General features: G+C 38.1%; 2 protein-coding genes across 2 annotated transcripts in view; one reads left to right on the top strand and one right to left on the bottom strand.

Moving 5' to 3' along the window:
- LOC107553894 (leucine-rich repeat and transmembrane domain-containing protein 1) overlaps window positions 1-13,067 on the top strand; it is a 22,609-nt gene extending 9,542 nt beyond the window's left edge. The window contains exons 2-3 of the mRNA XM_016236244.1: window positions 10,216-10,809; window positions 12,035-13,067. Of these exons, the coding sequence (XP_016091730.1) occupies window positions 10,216-10,809; window positions 12,035-12,513 (1,073 nt within the window). The 3' untranslated portion in view covers window positions 12,514-13,067. The remainder of the gene's footprint in view (window positions 1-10,215; window positions 10,810-12,034) is intronic.
- The window catches only part of LOC107553873 (voltage-dependent calcium channel subunit alpha-2/delta-3-like), a 91,287-nt gene that overhangs the window by 30,290 nt on the left and 41,520 nt on the right, over window positions 1-19,477 (bottom strand). The window contains exons 10-11 of the mRNA XM_016236199.1: window positions 19,021-19,142; window positions 15,541-15,618 (exon numbers count right to left, since the gene is read on the bottom strand). Of these exons, the coding sequence (XP_016091685.1) occupies window positions 15,541-15,618; window positions 19,021-19,142 (200 nt within the window). The remainder of the gene's footprint in view (window positions 1-15,540; window positions 15,619-19,020; window positions 19,143-19,477) is intronic.

The raw sequence follows: 19,477 nt of genomic DNA, 5'->3' as shown, positions 1-19,477 counted from the left end.
ATGATAAAATTCCCGACAGTTAGTATTACCATTTCATCTTTTAATTATCATTAAAACCGTATTAGATTACCGCGATTTGAACAGCTGAGGATAAATAAATACTGTCCAGCATAAAGCAGTTTTAAGTAACAGTCTCACGTGCGCACAGCACGCAGAGTAGCTTAGTTTTGAGTGAAAACAGGGCGGAAAAGCTGGGAGGTTTTAAAAGAGTGCTAAGGGAATTATACAAATGAATATATGAATTAATTAATTATATGAATGTACCTCTGAAGGTTCTGACTGTCTTCAGAAAAGATTCGATGGCATTTTGTTTTCATCTTCGCTCCATGTAATACCTAATAAAGTAGAGTTTTTAATCGCAGTGCTGCTTTGTTCACAGAGTTTACGGGAAACAGCTTTTCCATCAGCGCCACCTGCTGTCAGAGAGTGGATTTACAGAGACTCACATTCACATTCAGTCTGTCTGCAGTTTCTGTCTGGCCAAAAACGGACCGGATTTACACGCCCTGCTGTGAATTTTGACCGGTTGATGAAAAACAAGCTTATGTGGATTCTACACATTTAAACAATTCAGATAAGCTATCTAAAATTATTTATGGAGCAGATAAAATGCATATAATCATTTATTAATCAATTATTATTTTGACATATCTTTTCTCTATTTAAAGGCTGAAATGTGAGGTTTACCTTATGAAACTTTTTCAAAGCTTTATTTGAACATATACGTTAGATATTTCAACATGCTGTCTGTCAAGTTGTCATTTAAAATCTGAACAATATATATATATATATATATATATAATATATATATATATATATATATCTCATGTAAATATAATTTAGTTGTTATGTAAATTCGTCCCATGGCATAATTTCTTAATTGAGTGTGTGTCCTTAATATTTAAATTCTAATTCTGCAAGACCAAAACAGAGTGGTGTTTTGTTCTTGAATGGTTTAATGTTTATGAAGAATTGGTCGATGATTCAGTGACACATTCATAAAGATATTAGCTGCATTTCCATTACCCTTTAAATTGCGCAAACTGAAATTACAAATTGAAAATATGCCCAATTTAAACCCATCAATTTTGCAAAAACTCCCATATAGCAGTTTTTTTTTTGTTTTGTTTTTTTAGCATTTACAGGTCACATAGCACATGTAAAAGTCACATGATCATTATTTTGATGTACTTTTACCACCAAGAAACACCTTATATGTGGCCCCTCTTAAGTATAAAGGGCTTTCCTTGCCATTAATGTTTGTATAACCGTTTATTTACACTGCACATATCTACGGTGCATTACGGCTCTGACACAGCCACCAGAGCTGATCGCGGCCACTCTAGTCAATGCTTGGTGTTTATACAAGAAGCATCCCAGCAGAGGCTCTCCATCTCCTACATTATATATATATATATATATATATATATATATATATATATATATATATATAATATATATATATATATATATATATCATGTAAATATAATTTAGTTGTTATGTAAATTCGTCCCATGGCATAATTTCTTAATTGAGTGTGTGTCCTTAATATTTAAATTCTAATTCTGCAAGACCAAAACAGAGTGGTGTTTTGTTCTTGAATGGTTTAATGTTTATGAAGAATTGGTCGATGATTCAGTGACACATTCATAAAGACATTAGCTGCATTTCCATTACCCTTTAAATTGCGCAAACTGAAATTACAAATTGAAAATATGCCCAATTTAAACCCATCAATTTTGCAAAAACTCCCATATAGCAGTTTTGTTTTTGTTTTGTTTTTTTTAGCATTTACAGGTCACATAGCACATGTAAAAGTCACATGATCATTATTTTGATGTACTTTTACCACCAAGAAACACCTTATATGTGGCCCCTCTTAAGTATAAAGGGCTTTCCTTGCCATTAATGTTTGTATAACCGTTTATTTACACTGCACATATCTACGGTGCATTACGGCTCTGACACAGCCACCAGAGCTGATCGCGGCCACTCTAGTCAATGCTTGGTGTTTATACAAGAAGCATCCCAGCAGAGGCTCTCCATCTCCTACATCTCCTTCGATGAAAAATAATGGCTACTGTGGTGACTGTGATATACGCAAATCTAACAACATACAACATCGCCCCGATTTATGGCAAGAGGAAAAAATTACATTTTAGTTGCATAACATTGGTTAATGGAAACACCGTCATAGTTTTTTTTTTTTTTTTGCATTTATAAAATGTCGCAAAAGATTAGCGCAAATCTGTAATGGAAACACAGCTAGCAACTTGCTTTGTCCATGAAGGAATTGGCCAGTTTAAACCCCAATTAAAACTTGTCGCCACCCACTGGCAGTTTCATACATATAATTATAATAATGCAAAATTATCATTTAAATTCTTCCAACATTTCTATGTTTCAAATTTTCTATTGATATTAAAAAATTAACCTTATTACAATTGTAATTGCAACATAAATGCATTCACTTCACCTCATTCCAACAGTCTGTGTCTTATACATCTAAATGCCATGTCAGATGAAGCTTCTGTGTCACCCCTGTAGTGCAAAGTAATTAAAAGATACACATGCCCAATACACAATTTCCTCAAGGCCCTCGGAATCATAGGCCAATGGCCACCCACAACAACACATTATCTGAAAACATCCAATCCCATCCAATGGAGCAATCTCCATAATAAATAGCTAGTTGGACCAGTGCTAATTGTGTGTGGGATCTAGGAAAAAGCAGAGTCAAACTGGGAAATGTGCTGGTTGAAATGGAACCACCCTGCAAATAAAGGGGAACTACCCCTTCTGACAAGTTATGACCAGCTGCTGTAGCCACAACATAGACTTTGAGACTAGATATAGATAGATTTGTTTTCAAACACTCTTAATGAAAGTGCAGGAAATGCCCTGGAAAGCAAACCTCATCTCACAGTGCAAAAAACACCATCTAAGACTGCAAAACCACCAGGTTCTGCGCATGCACCTTTAAGGTGATTATGGAGGGATTATCCATTGTGAACCATTCAGGAGCTATGCAATGAGCTTCTACTTCTCCAGCTGCAGGTGCCAAACCATCACACAAGCCTGAATGAGGTTGTCCCACCTAACAAGAATCTTCTAAGAAGGTGTGTTCAATGGGGTTACCAAGTCTGAAACCCACAGCAGATTGGTCCACATCTGCACAATTAATAAATCAGATTCCTTGTTCTTCACTTTGTGCAACACTTGGTTCAGCAATTGACCTATCGGTAAGCCCCTCCCCTCGAATGCAGATGAGCCAATGGCAGTCAAGTATCAGTTGCACGGGGAGCGGAACTCCCCGAGCGGAACCCATCTTTAGGTTTCAGCGCCATAGTAAAACATTGGAAGATCCGAAGCTTTAATCAGTTTGATGCTGTTTATGCTACAAAAATGGAAAAACAATATGCCTGGGGTACTTGTAACACTGATTCCAGATATCCCGAGCGGAGAGGCAATGGAATTTATTGTATTACATTTCCTGAACCCAAACAAAACAGAGCAAAATGATTGTAAGCATTCAACTCTAACATTAATCCCAATGAAGATGTAAACGTTTATTTTCTGGCTGTCATACTCTCATTAAGTTACAGATTTAATCTGCTCAAGCAAAACATTAATGCCATCTTGTGCTTCAGCAAGGTATCTCTGGCTAAAACTAGCTAAAGGTGAAGTTAGTGAGTCCATGCTAATGTACAAACCTAAATAGCAAACTGTTCTCACGTCATGTAACAGTTACAGTGTAGGTCAAAAACACATAAACGAAGGTCTACATTTCAGTGCCTCTCCATATTAAACTGATTAAATGTAAATTAATTTAATCATTCCCTAAATGAACAGTGTTGATCCTGCATGTTGTCATCTGCGATCATGACAGCTGAAACATGAGGCTTCTCCCGTTTGCATTGTGATCTGTAAACCCTGCTTCCAAATTAAACAAGTTACCCACCATATTTATTTTAAAATCTTTTATATATCCCTCCATGGCATATTAAATTCCCACTTGAATGGTGGCCCTTCTGTGTCCAAAATTGTTCAAAAACATAGTGGGACAAGGTTTTCACACTGACAGCTGTCAATGTAAGACAGTGAGCAGCTCTGTTTGTTTGTCCGAGGGAGCAACAGTAACTAAAGGGGACGGGGCTATACATTCCCAGGGGAGACTAAGCCCACTTCCAAAAGCGTCAGCACCATCTGAAAATGCAAACTCCATTCCATGATACATGACACGGTGATGAGAAGAAATTTGAACTTCAAGTCTACTGGCAGAAACCAGTCCATCTTAACATTCTTGACTGGAACTACCTTATTTTCCATTTCAAGGTGCTGAGGTTTTGAAAAGGATGCAAATCGCTACCTGTTTCCCTATCTGAAAATAATGGCTATAAAAGACACCAATCATATCTCCATTTCCTGTCCATTAATTAACATGCCAATCTCTCCCAGAGTTGTCATGACAGAAACACACTCTTTATTTCACCCTCCAAAGTGCACAAGCTTTTTTTGCATATAAAAATGTAAAATCACTATACACCTGCTAATCTGGTTATATCCCTGAAAATTATGCTGTAATCCCTTCCAGGATTATACCTTCTGCAAAATAGCATGTATTAATACCAGGAAGCTACTGCTCTGCAAAGGTTAAACATTTTTAACCTAATATCCCAAAAATTCTTATAGTCTAAAGCTGTTTTCCATTTTAAACTCTGTATTAAACCCTCTCATAGCAGCCAGCCCTGATCCAAGTTTGGAGTTAGTGAGTAGATGAATTGGTAGTTCTAGTGCGCAGTTCTGTAGCTTTTTATAAACAAAATTACTGGCATTAAAGTACAAATTGCACCTGTTTCAAGTCATTTCATATTTTTCAACCACTTTTTCTATTTTTGTTTTAATTCAGCCTCTATCTCTTTGAGCTGTTAGATGTATTTTTTCTTCTCTTGATGCTATTCCTACTAAGTTGTTTAGAGATGTACAGAACTAAGCTGTTGGTGTTGATGCTATGGGGGGCGCCATCATTTATAGGCAGAAGGCAGTCCATGATGTCACACACAGAGTGCCCGTGAGTATAAATAGGTGCCTGAATTATACGTCATTAGCTGTTTTGTCTGAAAAAGACACACAGGCAAGCCTGAGGCATGGCAGCATCTCATTCCCCTTCTCAGTGAACCTGGCAAAGTCAGCTTCAGCTTCAGGAGATAATCTCTGCCCCTGTTCCAAATCTCTTAGCAGGTCAGTCTAATGCACCTGCAAAACAGCCATAGTGTGCAGGGCACAACCAACCTGACCTGCTGCCACATATGCCTTGCCAATTATCCGTGAGGTGATTGACAAGGCCTACGTGGCAGTGGGTCAGGTTTAAGCCTGGTTTATACTCGCCGCATCCACATGAGCGCAAAGGTGTGTGCGGTGAAAATGGCGTCATCCTGGAGTTGGCAGCCATGCGCGTTGAGTGCGCGAGGCCCTATTTTATGTGGTGGTGTGCATGGTGTAATGGACAGCACATTCCAGGGCCCAGTTTATGGCGGGGCCCCTCTCTGACCACAATAGTGGACAAAGGTTTGCTACATTTTGATTGGATCTTGGTGGACTAACATAAGCAAACTGTCCAACGCTATCAGATAAAGATGCCAGGACAACAGCCAGACAACTCTTAGAGGGCAAGAAGAAGACCTTTGGTACAAAGCCCGGGAAGGACAGGACTTCTCATTGGTCAAAACGCAGTTTCTGCCCTTCACCCACCAACAGACTGATTCTTTCGGTTTTGGCCTGTGACCACCATAAAATTTCCTTAGGACCTCTGGATGCAGCAGCAGTGAGTGAAACAAATAGAGATCACAAAGTTCCATCCAAATCCATTTATAACTATGTTCTCAAACCTTAAACTGATGCAAACTACAACACACACATCTCATACTTATTCAGAGAAATAAGTATTCTCAGTGGCAGCGACGTGTAGTGCAACATCTTACACAAACTCAGCTGTTAATGGACAAATTAATGCATGCATGACAGTTCAGTTTTCTCCCATTATGTTTGGATGTAATGTGTCCATAACATTGCCAAAGGTATTCTGGTTGTAGTTTGGTAAGTGAATAATGCATTGGTAAAGCTTTAGTGACATTTTTCTCACCCTGTCCCCCCCACTCTGATGGAAATGGAGAAGCAACAGATTGCAATCTTCTCCTAATTGGAAAGAGATAAAGGTACCTTCCCAAAAGACACTCCTTGTTCTGAGTCTGAGTCCTGTCAGGGAAAAGACACTAACAGAGCAAGATCTGAGTCTCCGGCCTGCAAGGGTGAGACACTAAAAGATAAACCAGTATTGAGTCTGTGTCCTGAAAGGGAGAGACAATAACAGCTACAAGTTCTGAGTCTCAGTCCTGTCAAGGAAGGGATTGTAACAGATACCTCAGTTCTGAGTCCGAGTACTGCAATGGAAAAGATGTTAACAGATACACTGTTCTGAGCAATAATAGCTACATTGTTCTGTGTCTGAGTCCCGAAAGGGAGAGACACTATCAGAAACACTGAAGTTCTGAGTCTCCGGCGCGTCCAGTGAGACAATAGGAGATCAACCTACGTTCTGAGTCTCCAGCCTGTTACAGGGAAGGCAGCAACAGAAACAACTGTTCTGAGTCCCCTGTTTGCAAGGGTGAGACAAGAGCAGATCAACCTCAGGTCTGAGTCCTGTGAAGGAAAGGACTGCAACAGATCACCAACGTTCTGAGCCTCAGGCCCATGAGGGAAGAGGCAATAACAGATACCAAGTCCTGAGTCTCCAGCTTCGAGGCAGCAACGGATACGACTACGTTCTGAGCCTCCAGCCTGCGAGGAAAGAAATAATTTACATTCAGACAACAACAGATGCAGCACATCCTGAGTCTCCATCCTAGAAAGACTAAGCGGATCGACCAAATTCTGAGTCTAGCCCAGAGAGGCAGAAGACACACAGACATCTGCAACAAGGTTAAGCTCCGGCGAGCAAACCTTCACTCCAAGGTACCTTTGCTTGCATGTTCCAGGCTAAGGACCTTCTGCACCTACTCCAGGGCCACATCTGCGTGTTCCAGATTTTAGGACCCTTTGATGCTCCAGGAGATCAGCATCCTCCAGTGCTTCGTGTTCAAGGCTGTCGAAACGGATTCCTGCTCCTTTCCCCACTGAATTGCTACCAGCACAACCAGTGGATGAAGTCACCGCTACCAGACTGCTCACTCGACCAGAGAACATAAATATCACTTATCCAAACCTCTTCCAGAAACCTTGGCATTGTTAGATATTATCAGTATATGATTTTTCAAATTTACATTAGATATTATATAGCTGATTGCAGTTTATAGCAAATCTTTAATGTATTTGTTTGATGCATAATATGGTTCTTCACCTTATTTCTTTCAGAGTAGCAACAGTTTATCTTTCCAGATAACGTAGCTCTAACATTGCAACACCCAACATAATCACTTGCATTTTATGCACTTTATTCCTATTTCATTTAAGGTATTCATTTAGTAGTTGTTGATTACTCTTGTCTATCTTTTGTTAATAAAATGTATTTTATTACACTTGTGTCTTCCTTGTGTTGATGATACAGAAAGAGGTTTTACACCACACATTAATTGACACATGATCCAAATATCATATCGTCATTGGTGACGCGAGTACCCATCACTACACTATTTCGCCTCCCTAGGTTGGCGAAAGCAAAATTCACTACAATGGCATTTTCGCAGGGTATTAATTTTCCACGCGGCTATGCTTCTGAAGGTGCCCGATTTCAGGGCGATTCTAGCCAAACAGGAACATCTTTAATGGCATCTTTATGATTCGCAAGAAGCCTGATGTGAAGTTCAAACTCCATCTGCTGATTTATTAGGATTGAAGGACAATTAATAGATTTTTCATAGGTTTTTCAAGGATTTTAATTTTTATTGTATTTAAAATAGAATTAATTTAGATAAAATGTTACACTAATGTCATTCTGTATATATTGTTTGATAAGAAATTAAGTTGTTGGGGTTTTTTGGTGGTGTTCTAGTGTACCATTATCAGTCTTCGTAAATATACATGATCACTACTCTAAACTGACCGTGACAGACAGTGATTTTGTCTCTATACATAAAGATATACTGTATTCGCATAGATGGACAAACTTAATCGCCTGGTTTTGTAAATGATGCAAAATTAGCTATTTGTTCTCACCGCTGTCCCCTGAGTTTCAGAGGGCAATTACTCCAAGATTCTCCCTGTTGTTTCGAAGAATAGTACAATGGCGAGCGTGACAAGTATAAACACCTTGTGTCTTTGGGGAGGTGCACGCGCAGTCTGCGGAGCCTGGCAAAAGTATAAACAAGGATTTAGATGGCAAAACTGAAGCCCTCAAAGATGATGCCTCACTCTGCAAAAGCTATTCTTCACATATCCTCGCTCATACAATCATTTCACATTTGCATAATTGTAATGTGGAAAAGGAAAAATGTGGTCCGGGAAGAACAATCATGGCCATGGATTAGGCTATTACATCCAATAATTCCCCACATACGGGGCTGAGAGAAGGAGAGGGCCACTGATCAATGTATCCTTCTAAATCAATTAAAAATTATCTAGGTTAGCATCCACAATGTTGTACTAGACTGGATTATGTTAAGATTCTTTCTTGCTAGGAACGTTTGCAAATTAGATTGTTCTTATTAGTCACATGGAATGAACAGGGACCCAGATGGGAACATCACCTGAGTGCCACAAGGCTCCATTCTGGGTCCGATTTTATTTCATTCAAACATGCTTTTACAACATGGAGATGATACACAGCCTAATATCCCTTGTATAAATTTGTTTGACTTCTCTTTTAGTTTCCTTTAGGATATTAACGGTTGAATGGATGAAAATTTTCATACAGCTACTGACAGGTGATAACATCATTTTGATACTGGTAGCAAGGTTTTGGAACAATTTATCCTTTTCTGTTAGATTGTCCTCCACAAACACATTTAAAGTGTGCTTTAAACTTTTTATTTCTCATAAAACTTGAATGGGGGAGAGGTATTCAGCTTGGATTTTATGAACAAAATGTTTTAAAAACACCTGAGTGCCACAAGGCTCCATTCTGGGTCCGATTTTATTTCATTCAAACATGCTTTTACAACATGGAGATGATACACAGCCTAATATCCCTTGTATAAATTTGTTTGACTTCTCTTTTAGTTTCCTTTAGGATATTAACGGTTGAATGGATGAAAATTTTCATACAGCTACTGACAGGTGATAACATCATTTTGATACTGGTAGCAAGGTTTTGGAACAATTTATCCTTTTCTGTTAGATTGTCCTCCACAATAAACACATTTAAAGTGTGCTTTAAACTTTTTATTTCTCATAAAACTTGAATGGGGGAGAGGTATTCAGCTTGGATTTTATGAACAAAATGTTTTAAAATTTTTACATTTGGTCAACTATTTAAAAAAAGCTGTCATATACAGTAATACATACATGGATTCATATTTTTCTCATAATCATACATTTTGCAATGATAAAAACAAGGAAAGCAGTTAAGATTTGTTATATATTATACTTTACATGAGTGTACTATATGTATGTGGATTAAGTTGAATGTACTATATTAAAGGTTAAACATTAACCTAACGGAGCACGACCCATCTGTCAGTTTCTGGTTGTTTAATAGGGTTAAAACATGACCACTCCACTTTGTTTTTATGATGAATGTTTTAAAAACTCAATGACAAGGTCCAGATTTTTACTTGGGCCAATAGTCTGTTTTGTAATATTATTATTATGATTTTTAATGCTTTCAGTTGTGTTTTTGTTGTCCAGTCATTCCATTTGTTTCCAGCACACGTATGAACCACGTGTCTGTGTGTGACCAATCAGAGCCCGTCATTTGTGATTGAAGATGTTTTTTTTTTATCTTTAAAAGATATCTTTAAATAGATTACCATATCAGGATTACTAGAGCTGTAAATGGGACTACACATTACACCAAGGTTACCAGCTATATAAAGAACAACAAGTAGCAGACACCGTTGGGTCACTTTATGTGTTTTCATCTGAATTGTAAGTGACTGGTTCATGTCTGATGATTGTGTCATCATAATTAATGTACTGTTTGTCCGAGAAGCAGAAAAGGCTGAAATCAAGGCCAAATGAATCCAATGGTAATTTACAAAATTTTTCTCTCTCTTCACCAGGTGTGATCTTTGCATTATCCAGCCTGTTATTATTCCAGACAGTCTCCTCTTGCCCCAAGGAGTGCTCGTGTGACACTCATGCCAAAGTGGTGGACTGCCGAGGACGAGGATTATATGATATTCCACGTAAACTTCATGAAGACACCCTGGAGCTGTATCTTCAAAATAACCGTCTGCGAGGCCTGGGCTCCATGTCCTTTCGAGAGACACCACAACTTCAAATTCTGGACCTAGCAAACAATTCAATCACAACGCTTTCCCCTAGTGCCCTTTTGGGACTTAGAAGCTTAAAGGTCCTCAGCCTGGCCAATAACTCTATTAGGGAAGTGGATCGACGCCTTCTGGTTTCAATAAGAAATCTAACCATATTGGACTTGTCCTTTAACACCATAGGTGGTCTACCAGGAGCTCTTGCTGATAGTTTCCACTTTCTGACCCATCTGTCACTCCATTACAATCGGCTAACTAAGCTGGACCGTATACACCTGGAGGCTCTTGGGAATCTTAAAGTTCTGCAGCTGAAGGGCAATCCTTGGAGATGTGACTGTCATCTGATAGGACTCAAACTATGGTTGGAGACATTTGCCTTCAAAGGTAACAACATGGTCGAATCCACAATAAAGTGTTTAATGAATGAATGAATCAATAAATAAATAAATAATACATAGCTAAAAAAGTATCGCGCAAATGAAGAATTGAGGTAAGTACATTTCATAATTATGACAATTCTGCTGAAATATATGTATATTTATAGTGTTATTATTATTATACATTATTACCAAAAGCAAAATGTTTAGCATGAGTGTCCAGTCTTGCCCTCTACCAGTGCCATTCTTTTCTAGGTAAGTGTGAATGAGTAAACCGTGTATTTCACAGTTGGATTGGCTGACCAGCTGACAAACAGTTTTAAAGCAGATGACAAATGGGAGCAGACTCCAGATTTGGGCCACACCTGTTAGAGCTCCATGGATTTTCCCTCCAGTTGGCAGATCAAGGAACATGTTTTTGCATCAGTCTTGCATGTCTCTTTTGAACTGCTGTTGTGAGTTTATTTGAATTGCTGGAGCATGGGGTGACCCGCTGTTTATTTTTTTTATTTAATTTTTTTGCTGAACATGGTTCATTTTCAACCCCCTTTACAAGGGAAAAATACTAATCACACAAATTACGTACAAACATTTTGATCTTCGGTCATTAAAATAATATATATATGGAATAAGCAGAGCTCCATATGTTTATTCTTAATATATTTTTTAATGCACCGATTCTGCCAAAAAAATAAAGATTCAGTGTTTATTGCCTCATGACTGGGATGGTGGAATTTATTTCCATGAATTTTACCTACCGTCAATATAATCTTATGACACAAACAACTCCGCTAAAGCAACCTACACTGTTTTGCTCAGTTTTGACAGTTCATGGCTTGCTCCACGCAGAGATAAAAAAAGCTATTTTCTGGTTACCAGCAATGAGCTTTACATAAAGGCTTTGTACACTTGTTAGCCCTGCGTCATTCTAAACCCAGGGATAAACTAAACTGAGGATAATCTTTCTTTCACGTTTTACAGCACACTGCTCATAATTTTCCGAGGGTATTTACAATTAATCCTGGGTATTCTTAAACTGGCATTTCAGACTTTACATTCCCCAGGTAAAAAAGTGGCACTAAGACCACTTATAAATTACAAGTGTGAAATGTTCCTCTGCTCAGGGTTAAAAGCAGTCTTTAGAACGATGATAAACGATGTGAAAAGCCATATAGTGAAGACGACCTCCATCTGTTAGCCATTTCAGCTTCATAATTTTCTCTTGTTCTTAGGTGGAGTGGTCGACAGCGTCACATGCATCCAGCCTCATCTCATGCTGGAGCGGGACCTCCGGCACATTCCCTACGAGCTTTTCCACTCCTGCATGATCACCAGCTACAGCTACCTGTTCGCCAACATCCACTACCTGGACAACAAGCATCGAATGCCCAGCGGGCAGCTCCATCCAAGCCCCAGAGCACCATCTGGGAGTGATTTCAGCCCCCCAGGAGAAGCGTTACTCCCTGAGTGTGAGGCCAAGCAGAGATCCCGGCCTGTGAACTACAGACGCGCCATAGCCACAGTGGTCATCACAGGTGTGGTTTGTGGAATTGTGTGTTTGATGATGTTGGCAGCAGCTGTCTACGGATGTGCGTATGCAGCAATTAATGCCAAGTATCAAAGGGAGCTGAAGAAGAAAGCGAAAGAAGCAGGTTCAGGAGAGGAGCGGAAAAACATTGAAAGAGAGGAGGACAAAGAACCTCTTGAGTGACCCGAAGATCAGCATCACATGATGCACACGAAGCACAAATACACATCAGGGTTACACTCCAGATTATCCACATACTGTTGTGTATCTACAAAGTTACTTTCAAGGCAAATCAGTGTACTTGGCAGCCATATTGGCAATGCCCCTAGGGCAGCTATTTTCTAATTATGCAGATGCCTGAAATGGGAAAGGCGTAAAACTCCAAAACTATTATTATTATTATAGCTTAAATTAGGCTAGAAAAAAATGTATTGTTCAGGCTGGTCAAACAAATGCACATACATGGTCTAGACTAAAACAACAGCCAATAATTTTGACAAAAAGGCAGTTGGCTCTTTGCCAGTCAAAACAAAGAGTTATTCTGTTTTATAGGACAAGTTCGTAGATTTTCAACCAGTTTTATATTAGTAGTAAATGTAAATTAGCAATGTGTACTCTTTCTCCATGTTATCTACACCTAGTGCATTATGGGTGCTGAAGTATCCCTACCTTTTGGATGAAAGGGAATGCCATAGCCCTTTTTCTCTATTTTCTCTAGTCATGTAGTAAAAAAACAAAAAAACAACAACGCCTTCCTACTGCATAAACAGCCAAATTTTATTAAAAGCTCATCTTTCTAGCAGTGAATTATCCCTTTAATTGTCCAACACAATTGCGCCAAATTGTAGCCAGCTCACAGTTTATGGCCTACTACAGATTTCAGACTTATTTGTCACACTATCTTATCCATATTGTTCAGTTAGTTTTACTTTTTCTTTTCCAGTACTGTGCAAATCTTTGTTAAATCATTGGAAAAATGGGGAGGAGAATGATTGAGTAGGTGAGGCACAGAGTTTCTGATTAGTACTGCAAATGCCCACCAAAAAAAAAAACATCTTTAATTGTGTGCAGCATGACAAGCTTTCATGTTTCAGGTGTACCCTTGAATCAACTGAACTTATTGAGCAGTGCAATTTTGCCTATTCGTTTTTCTATATGTGGTCTGTCTCTACTCCCTCGTACAGTCTCTGGTATCTATTATAACTTTTAAAATGATAAGACTAAAAACTGAGGGGAGACTCCCCTCCTGCTGTTTACACTATTGCAGCTCTATGGGTAAAGCAACATCAATTCCCATTGAGCTTTAGTTAGGCCAAAGATTTATGTGAACATATCAAACGTATGTGTTTTAATCCATCCTGATTCGCCTTGTTAAATGGCGTGGGGGTGGGGGGGGGGGGGTTTGTGTGAATGTCTGATGCTAATACAATTATTGCGCTTCTGCTCGTGACACAGAAATTATATAATCACACAGAATTTACACACAGCCGGTAACAAGCAATATTTACATATTATATTGTCAAACTATACCTTTTTAAAGGGTTTTATTTACAATCTATGGGGGGGGGGGGGGGGGGGGGGGGTGTTTGTGTGAATGTCTGATGCTAATACAATTATTGCGCTTCTGCTCGTGACACAGAAATTATATAATCACACAGAATTTACACACAGCCGGTAACAAGCAATATTTACATATTATATTGTCAAACTATACCTTTTTAAAGGGTTTTATTTACAATCTATTGCATAATTTAACATAAAAAGTATGATAAATTATGATGAAAGGATGATTTATATCACTCCATATTAGGTCATGTAGACAAATCCTTATCAGTGTGCTCTATTATATAAGCATCCATGTGAATATACAGAATCTGTTTGTATACAAACAGTGGATTAAGAGATTCGGAGCTCTTGAGAAATGAGATGGCAAGAAGGAAATAGTGATACAGATGTCATATGATGGAGTATACGAGATTATGTAAACGTGCATATGAAGGGTTGATCTGTCAGAAATGATCTATGTATGTTATGTAACATCAGAGCACACAACTAAGCAATGTATTGTACATTGGTAAAGTTTACATGTCCTGTGTACAACATGCTATACATGCTAAAAATCTCAAATAGTTTTAAATGACATTGTGTTAATTCTTTTTTTATGATCATCAAGCAGTCTTTAAGATAAAAGTGTTTTAGAAAGTACACTGAATATTCATATTATTAAAAAAAACATTGGGCACACTAGAAGAGCATTTGAAATAAATTATAGGGAAAAGTGGCACATTCATACACACTGGAGCAATTTAATTTAATTTATTTTTAATGTAATGCTATGGCTGTCATCAAGCACAAATCATATTGAAGTTGTGATTATAGGAAGAAATCCTGTAAACTGGCCTTTAAAACACATCAAGGACACACATGCCCCAGTTACACAAGAGAGTTCTGTCATCAGCATGTCAGGCTGCATTAGTGTGTGCTGCAATGCGCTTGTGAAACTGAGCAGTATCACATCTGAAGCAGTGTATGAACATTATTTTAAATATATATATAATTATTCTTTTAAAATCAAATCAACCAACACTCATTGAGCTAGAAAGCTCAATTTGTCATATATCTGTGGTATATGTGTATGTGCTTGCATTAAAAATGTTGTTAAATATATGTTCATTAGTGATTAGCATTAAAGCATAAAAATAAAAGATGTAAAATATACATCAAATTTAAAATATATAAAATAAACAACATGAAATACTGTATAGAACTTGATTTTAGTCGTGTGTATGTCCACTCCAGCAAAACATTGAATCATACGCAGTAGAGGGTGAAAATCTGTCTGTTCTACTTCATTTCTCTGTCAGTTATAACATGAATCATTTGTGCATGAGGGTATGTATGTGTGTGTGTGTGTGTGTGTGTGTGTGTGTGTGTGTGAGTGAGTGAGTGAGTGAGTGAGTGAGTGAGTGAGTGAGTGCCCCTCCAGGCTTATGTTCAAGCAGACACTTTCTAATTTTCTCTGTGCTATTCTATTTCCTTTCATCCGTTCCTACTGTTTGTCTGGCGTGTCTTTTTGCTCACATGGATTATGTCTTTAGTTCTCCATCTCACAATCCCTCTAAAGCATAAACACCTCCAGTGTACAGAAACAACAACAAAAACACAAGATTTTATAAAATAAGCCGTGATATTCATGCAAGGTTAAGGTACCTGCAGCAATGGGTGACTCTCTCTCATCCAACAAATGAATGGCGCTGCTGGCCAAAACCACACTCTTATTCTCAGAGCCTGAAACACAATGATACAGTTCATTTAAAACAAATAGTATAGAGGAGACCAGGCCAGCACTTTCAGTTTTAATGTGGAACTGTGTTTTTTGTGTTATACTGATCTCAAGATCTGTTTTAAGTTTCCCACATTTTAACATTCACCACATCAACCAACTACTGTTAAATACTATTGCAGTAATAGCTGTAAGTCTATATTATGTACCATTCGTGTATGTAGCTTGAATTGAAATTGTTATCTGGAAAACTAATGGATATTTTTAAATGCCTTGTCACTTTGACAGTTTACATATATTTCCCTGCTTTAGAAACATTCGAAAAAAACACTGCTGATAGGGATTAGAAGTGAGAAAGACAAGAAAATTATGTTTTAAAGAGTCCATGTGAAAACATAAGGAAAGATCATTTCTGAATGAGAATTTGGGTAAATAAGACATTCATTCCAGTGCATTCCAGTGAATTTTTCATACTGCTACCACAAGAGTGCAGTATGTGTTGTCTTTTCCACAGACAATCGAAAAAGAAAATGAGGAGACAGAACACGCCAAACTGAAAAGTGACGTTGTCATAGATATTCTTGTGATAACAAAATCAAATTAAAATATTTACAACATTATTGTTTGACATAATTTTTTGTTGCAGTCTTTTTGAGTGGAAGTTCCTCAAATCAGAAATGTTATCCATAATTTAAATGGCAGTAGACGCATTTGGGAAAAGGTGGATATTATTGCGGTTTTATTTTGATAAACTGCAGAACTCCTACAGTAAAAAATGCTGTAACACTAGTAATTAGCATCCATGAATATTCTGTAATTTCACTGCATTTTCACAGTGTTCAGTTAAGATGAATGGTAAATAATCCATTGTTTATTGCAACGCAGGAAGCTTGTTTTGAGGGGGAGGAGATGGCGGTCTATCTAAAAAGATCTGTCCACAAAATAATATTTGTTTCAGTGAGAAAAAAAAAAAATGTGATGCAGCCATTTAGGCTAGTTTTGTGGTAAGCAAGTTAATCAAGTCTACACAGGGGGAGTAAACTATTATTCTTAAAGACAGCACATTCTTCAAGGGATAGTTCACCCACAAATGAATATTAGCCCATGATTTACTCACCCTCAAGGCACACTAGGTGTATATGACTTTCTTCTTTCAGACGAATCCAACTGGAGTTATGTTAATAATTGTATTGACTCTTCCAAACTTTATAATGGCAGTGGGCAGATGCTTCTGTTCAATAGTCCAAAAAGAAGTCCAATAAAGTGCGTCCATCCATACTAAAAAAGTGCCTCATATAGCTCCGGGGGTGAATAAAGGCCTCCTGTAGTGAATCGATGCATTTTTGTAAGATAAATATCCATATTTAAAATGTTACAAATACTTTTTTCTCACTTCCGCTGACTGTCATTCATGCAAGCCATTCCGGGCGGATGACGTAGGACGTAAGACGTATGTGTCACGCAGGCACCGGTGAGATATGCTACTCTTGTGAGTTTGTTTACAGGAGCAAAGGAAGCAAAGTTTCCTTACTTTAGCAAAGGAAAACCAGTCTCCTCTTGGCTTATATCGAAATCCTCTAACATTTTTCTTTACAAATCCTCGTTTTGTGCTTCTAATTCGTGACCGGCGTTTTGTTTTGCTATCTCTCCTCCGCGCTTACGCATTCAACACTAATCACCGGCATATGCATTAAGTGTGTACGTCCTACATCACCCGCCTAGAATGGCTTTGTCAGACTTATTGACATGTTTTGTTGTTTTTTTCATTCCCCGTGTGTTCACTGTGACCTAGTTTCTGTCTCCTGTTGATAGTGTCAATTGGTTTAGGTGTGTCTCATTCATTAGCTTTGTTTGCTTTAGTATTTAAAGTGTAGTCTGTCCCGTGCTCCCTCATCCGGTATTATTGATGTAATTTGTGGATTACGTTTGTCTCCTGCCTGCCTTCTGTGTATTACCCTCTTGTGGATTATTAAAAATCTGTTTGCATAGATCTTCTTCTTCATACGTGTTTTATGGACCATGCTTGGTGACAGGCTTGCATGTACGACAGTTAGCGGAAGTGTGAAAAAAGTGTTCTTAACGTTTTAAATATTGATACTTTTCTTACAAAAACACATTGATTCGCTACAGGAGGCCTTTATTCACCCCTCGGAACCATGAGATGTTTTATTATGTATGGATGCACTTTATTGGATTTCCTTTAGACTGTTGAACAGAAACACCGCCCATGGACAATTTTTAATATAACTCGAATTGGATTCATCTGAAAGAAGAAAGTCATATACACCTATGATTCCTTGAGGGAGAGTAAATAATGGGCTAATTTAAATTTTTGGGTGAAATTAACCCTTTAAAATATCACCTGCCCCAAAAAGCATTGTGATTCAGAAATGTGCAAAAGTCAACAAATGCTGCAATAAAGCAACTTCAGTAAATTAATGCACAGGTCCAGACTGATTGCTGCCCAGCTCTGGGCCTTCTCAGAGTGTTCACTTCCAACTCCCTCAAAACATACATAGTCTATTGCTACGTGCACCACAACAAAAACTTATCAATGGTAGAACTTTTGGTCAGCAAATGCTTGGAGATCTGGCTAGTGTTCCTGAGTATATATGAGTTATAGAACCCTGACCTAGCGCATGACACTTGTTGTCTATGTTTGTTGTGGGGTCCAAAATAAGTCTGCATGCTTAAAAAGTCTAGTGTAATGGTAACTTCACTGTGACATACTGAGAAAAGCTCCTCTCATCCCCTGCTTATGCTTAGAAAGACCTGTAGAGCATTCACCGTACCTGAACTCCATTTTTAGTTGACTGTGAATTCAATTCTTTCCGGCTTTGAACACTCCCTAGTCTAATTTTTCTTGTCTCTTAGAATATGATTCACATGAATTCCGGAATCTCTGTCTTTGGCTTTTTTGTTCTGTATTAAATGTTTTTTATACATGGGTCAGACCTAGTCTCTTATTCAAAACAGTTCAATTAGAGTTTCGAGAACATTATTTCTTATCCGGTTTCTACTGTCTTTGAAGTAGATGCTTTTAGCTCATCATCCAAAGGCAATTACTGAAGAACTGTTGTGGCACTATGTTAAAAAAGACTGCATGTTTCCATCTTTTCCATGTACATCTGTGTTATTTTTAACCAGAACACACCAGCAATAGTGGGGTACAAAATGATGGTGAGTGAATGACAACTTTGATTTTTGGATTAACTATTCCTTTAAACATGAAATATCTTGTGACTGTGTCATGTCATGGTAAATGTCTTGTGATTGTGTCACAGCAGGTTCACATTGAGTGTAGACAAAGAAATGACTTGATGCATTGTGCCTGGTTCAATCATGGTGCAATGCATGAATAGATGACTGCTGTAATGAAACTGGCTGTTTTGTGTGTGTTTAATCACCTGTGCCGAAAGGAAGGGAGTAGATAAAGGTTCCAGGCACCTGTTCAGCAGCCCGTTTGTACCACAAAGGAAAATGATCAGCACTGAACACCACCTCCTTATCCTCTCCAGTCAGGAAGTCTCTTACAACACACACCACACACAATACTCATTATTACAAGTTGTTATACAATTGATATTAAGCTAATAATATTTGACATTCTGGAAGATAAATCTAGGTTTACGTTTGGGTAACACTTGTCCTTGTGACACAAATTACTCAAAACAGCAGTTTGTTTTGTAGCCAGTGTTGGGGAAGCTACTATGTCATATAGTTTGTCTACCTACAATACTACTACTACTACTAAAAAAAGTTCACAGACAAGCTACTATTTAAAGAAACTTTCAGTTTTATGTCAGTCATATCAGTGCTTTATTAGATGCTGACACTTTGAGAACTCCTTTCCAGGAGTGACTC

This window comes from Sinocyclocheilus grahami, unplaced genomic scaffold (assembly GCF_001515645.1).
Source record: "Sinocyclocheilus grahami isolate Dianchi unplaced genomic scaffold, SAMN03320097.WGS_v1.1 scaffold484.1, whole genome shotgun sequence".
Classification (NCBI taxonomy): domain Eukaryota; kingdom Metazoa; phylum Chordata; class Actinopteri; order Cypriniformes; family Cyprinidae; genus Sinocyclocheilus; species Sinocyclocheilus grahami.
Note: the sequence above shows the minus strand (reverse complement) of the source record. Positions and strands in the feature narration are given on the sequence as shown.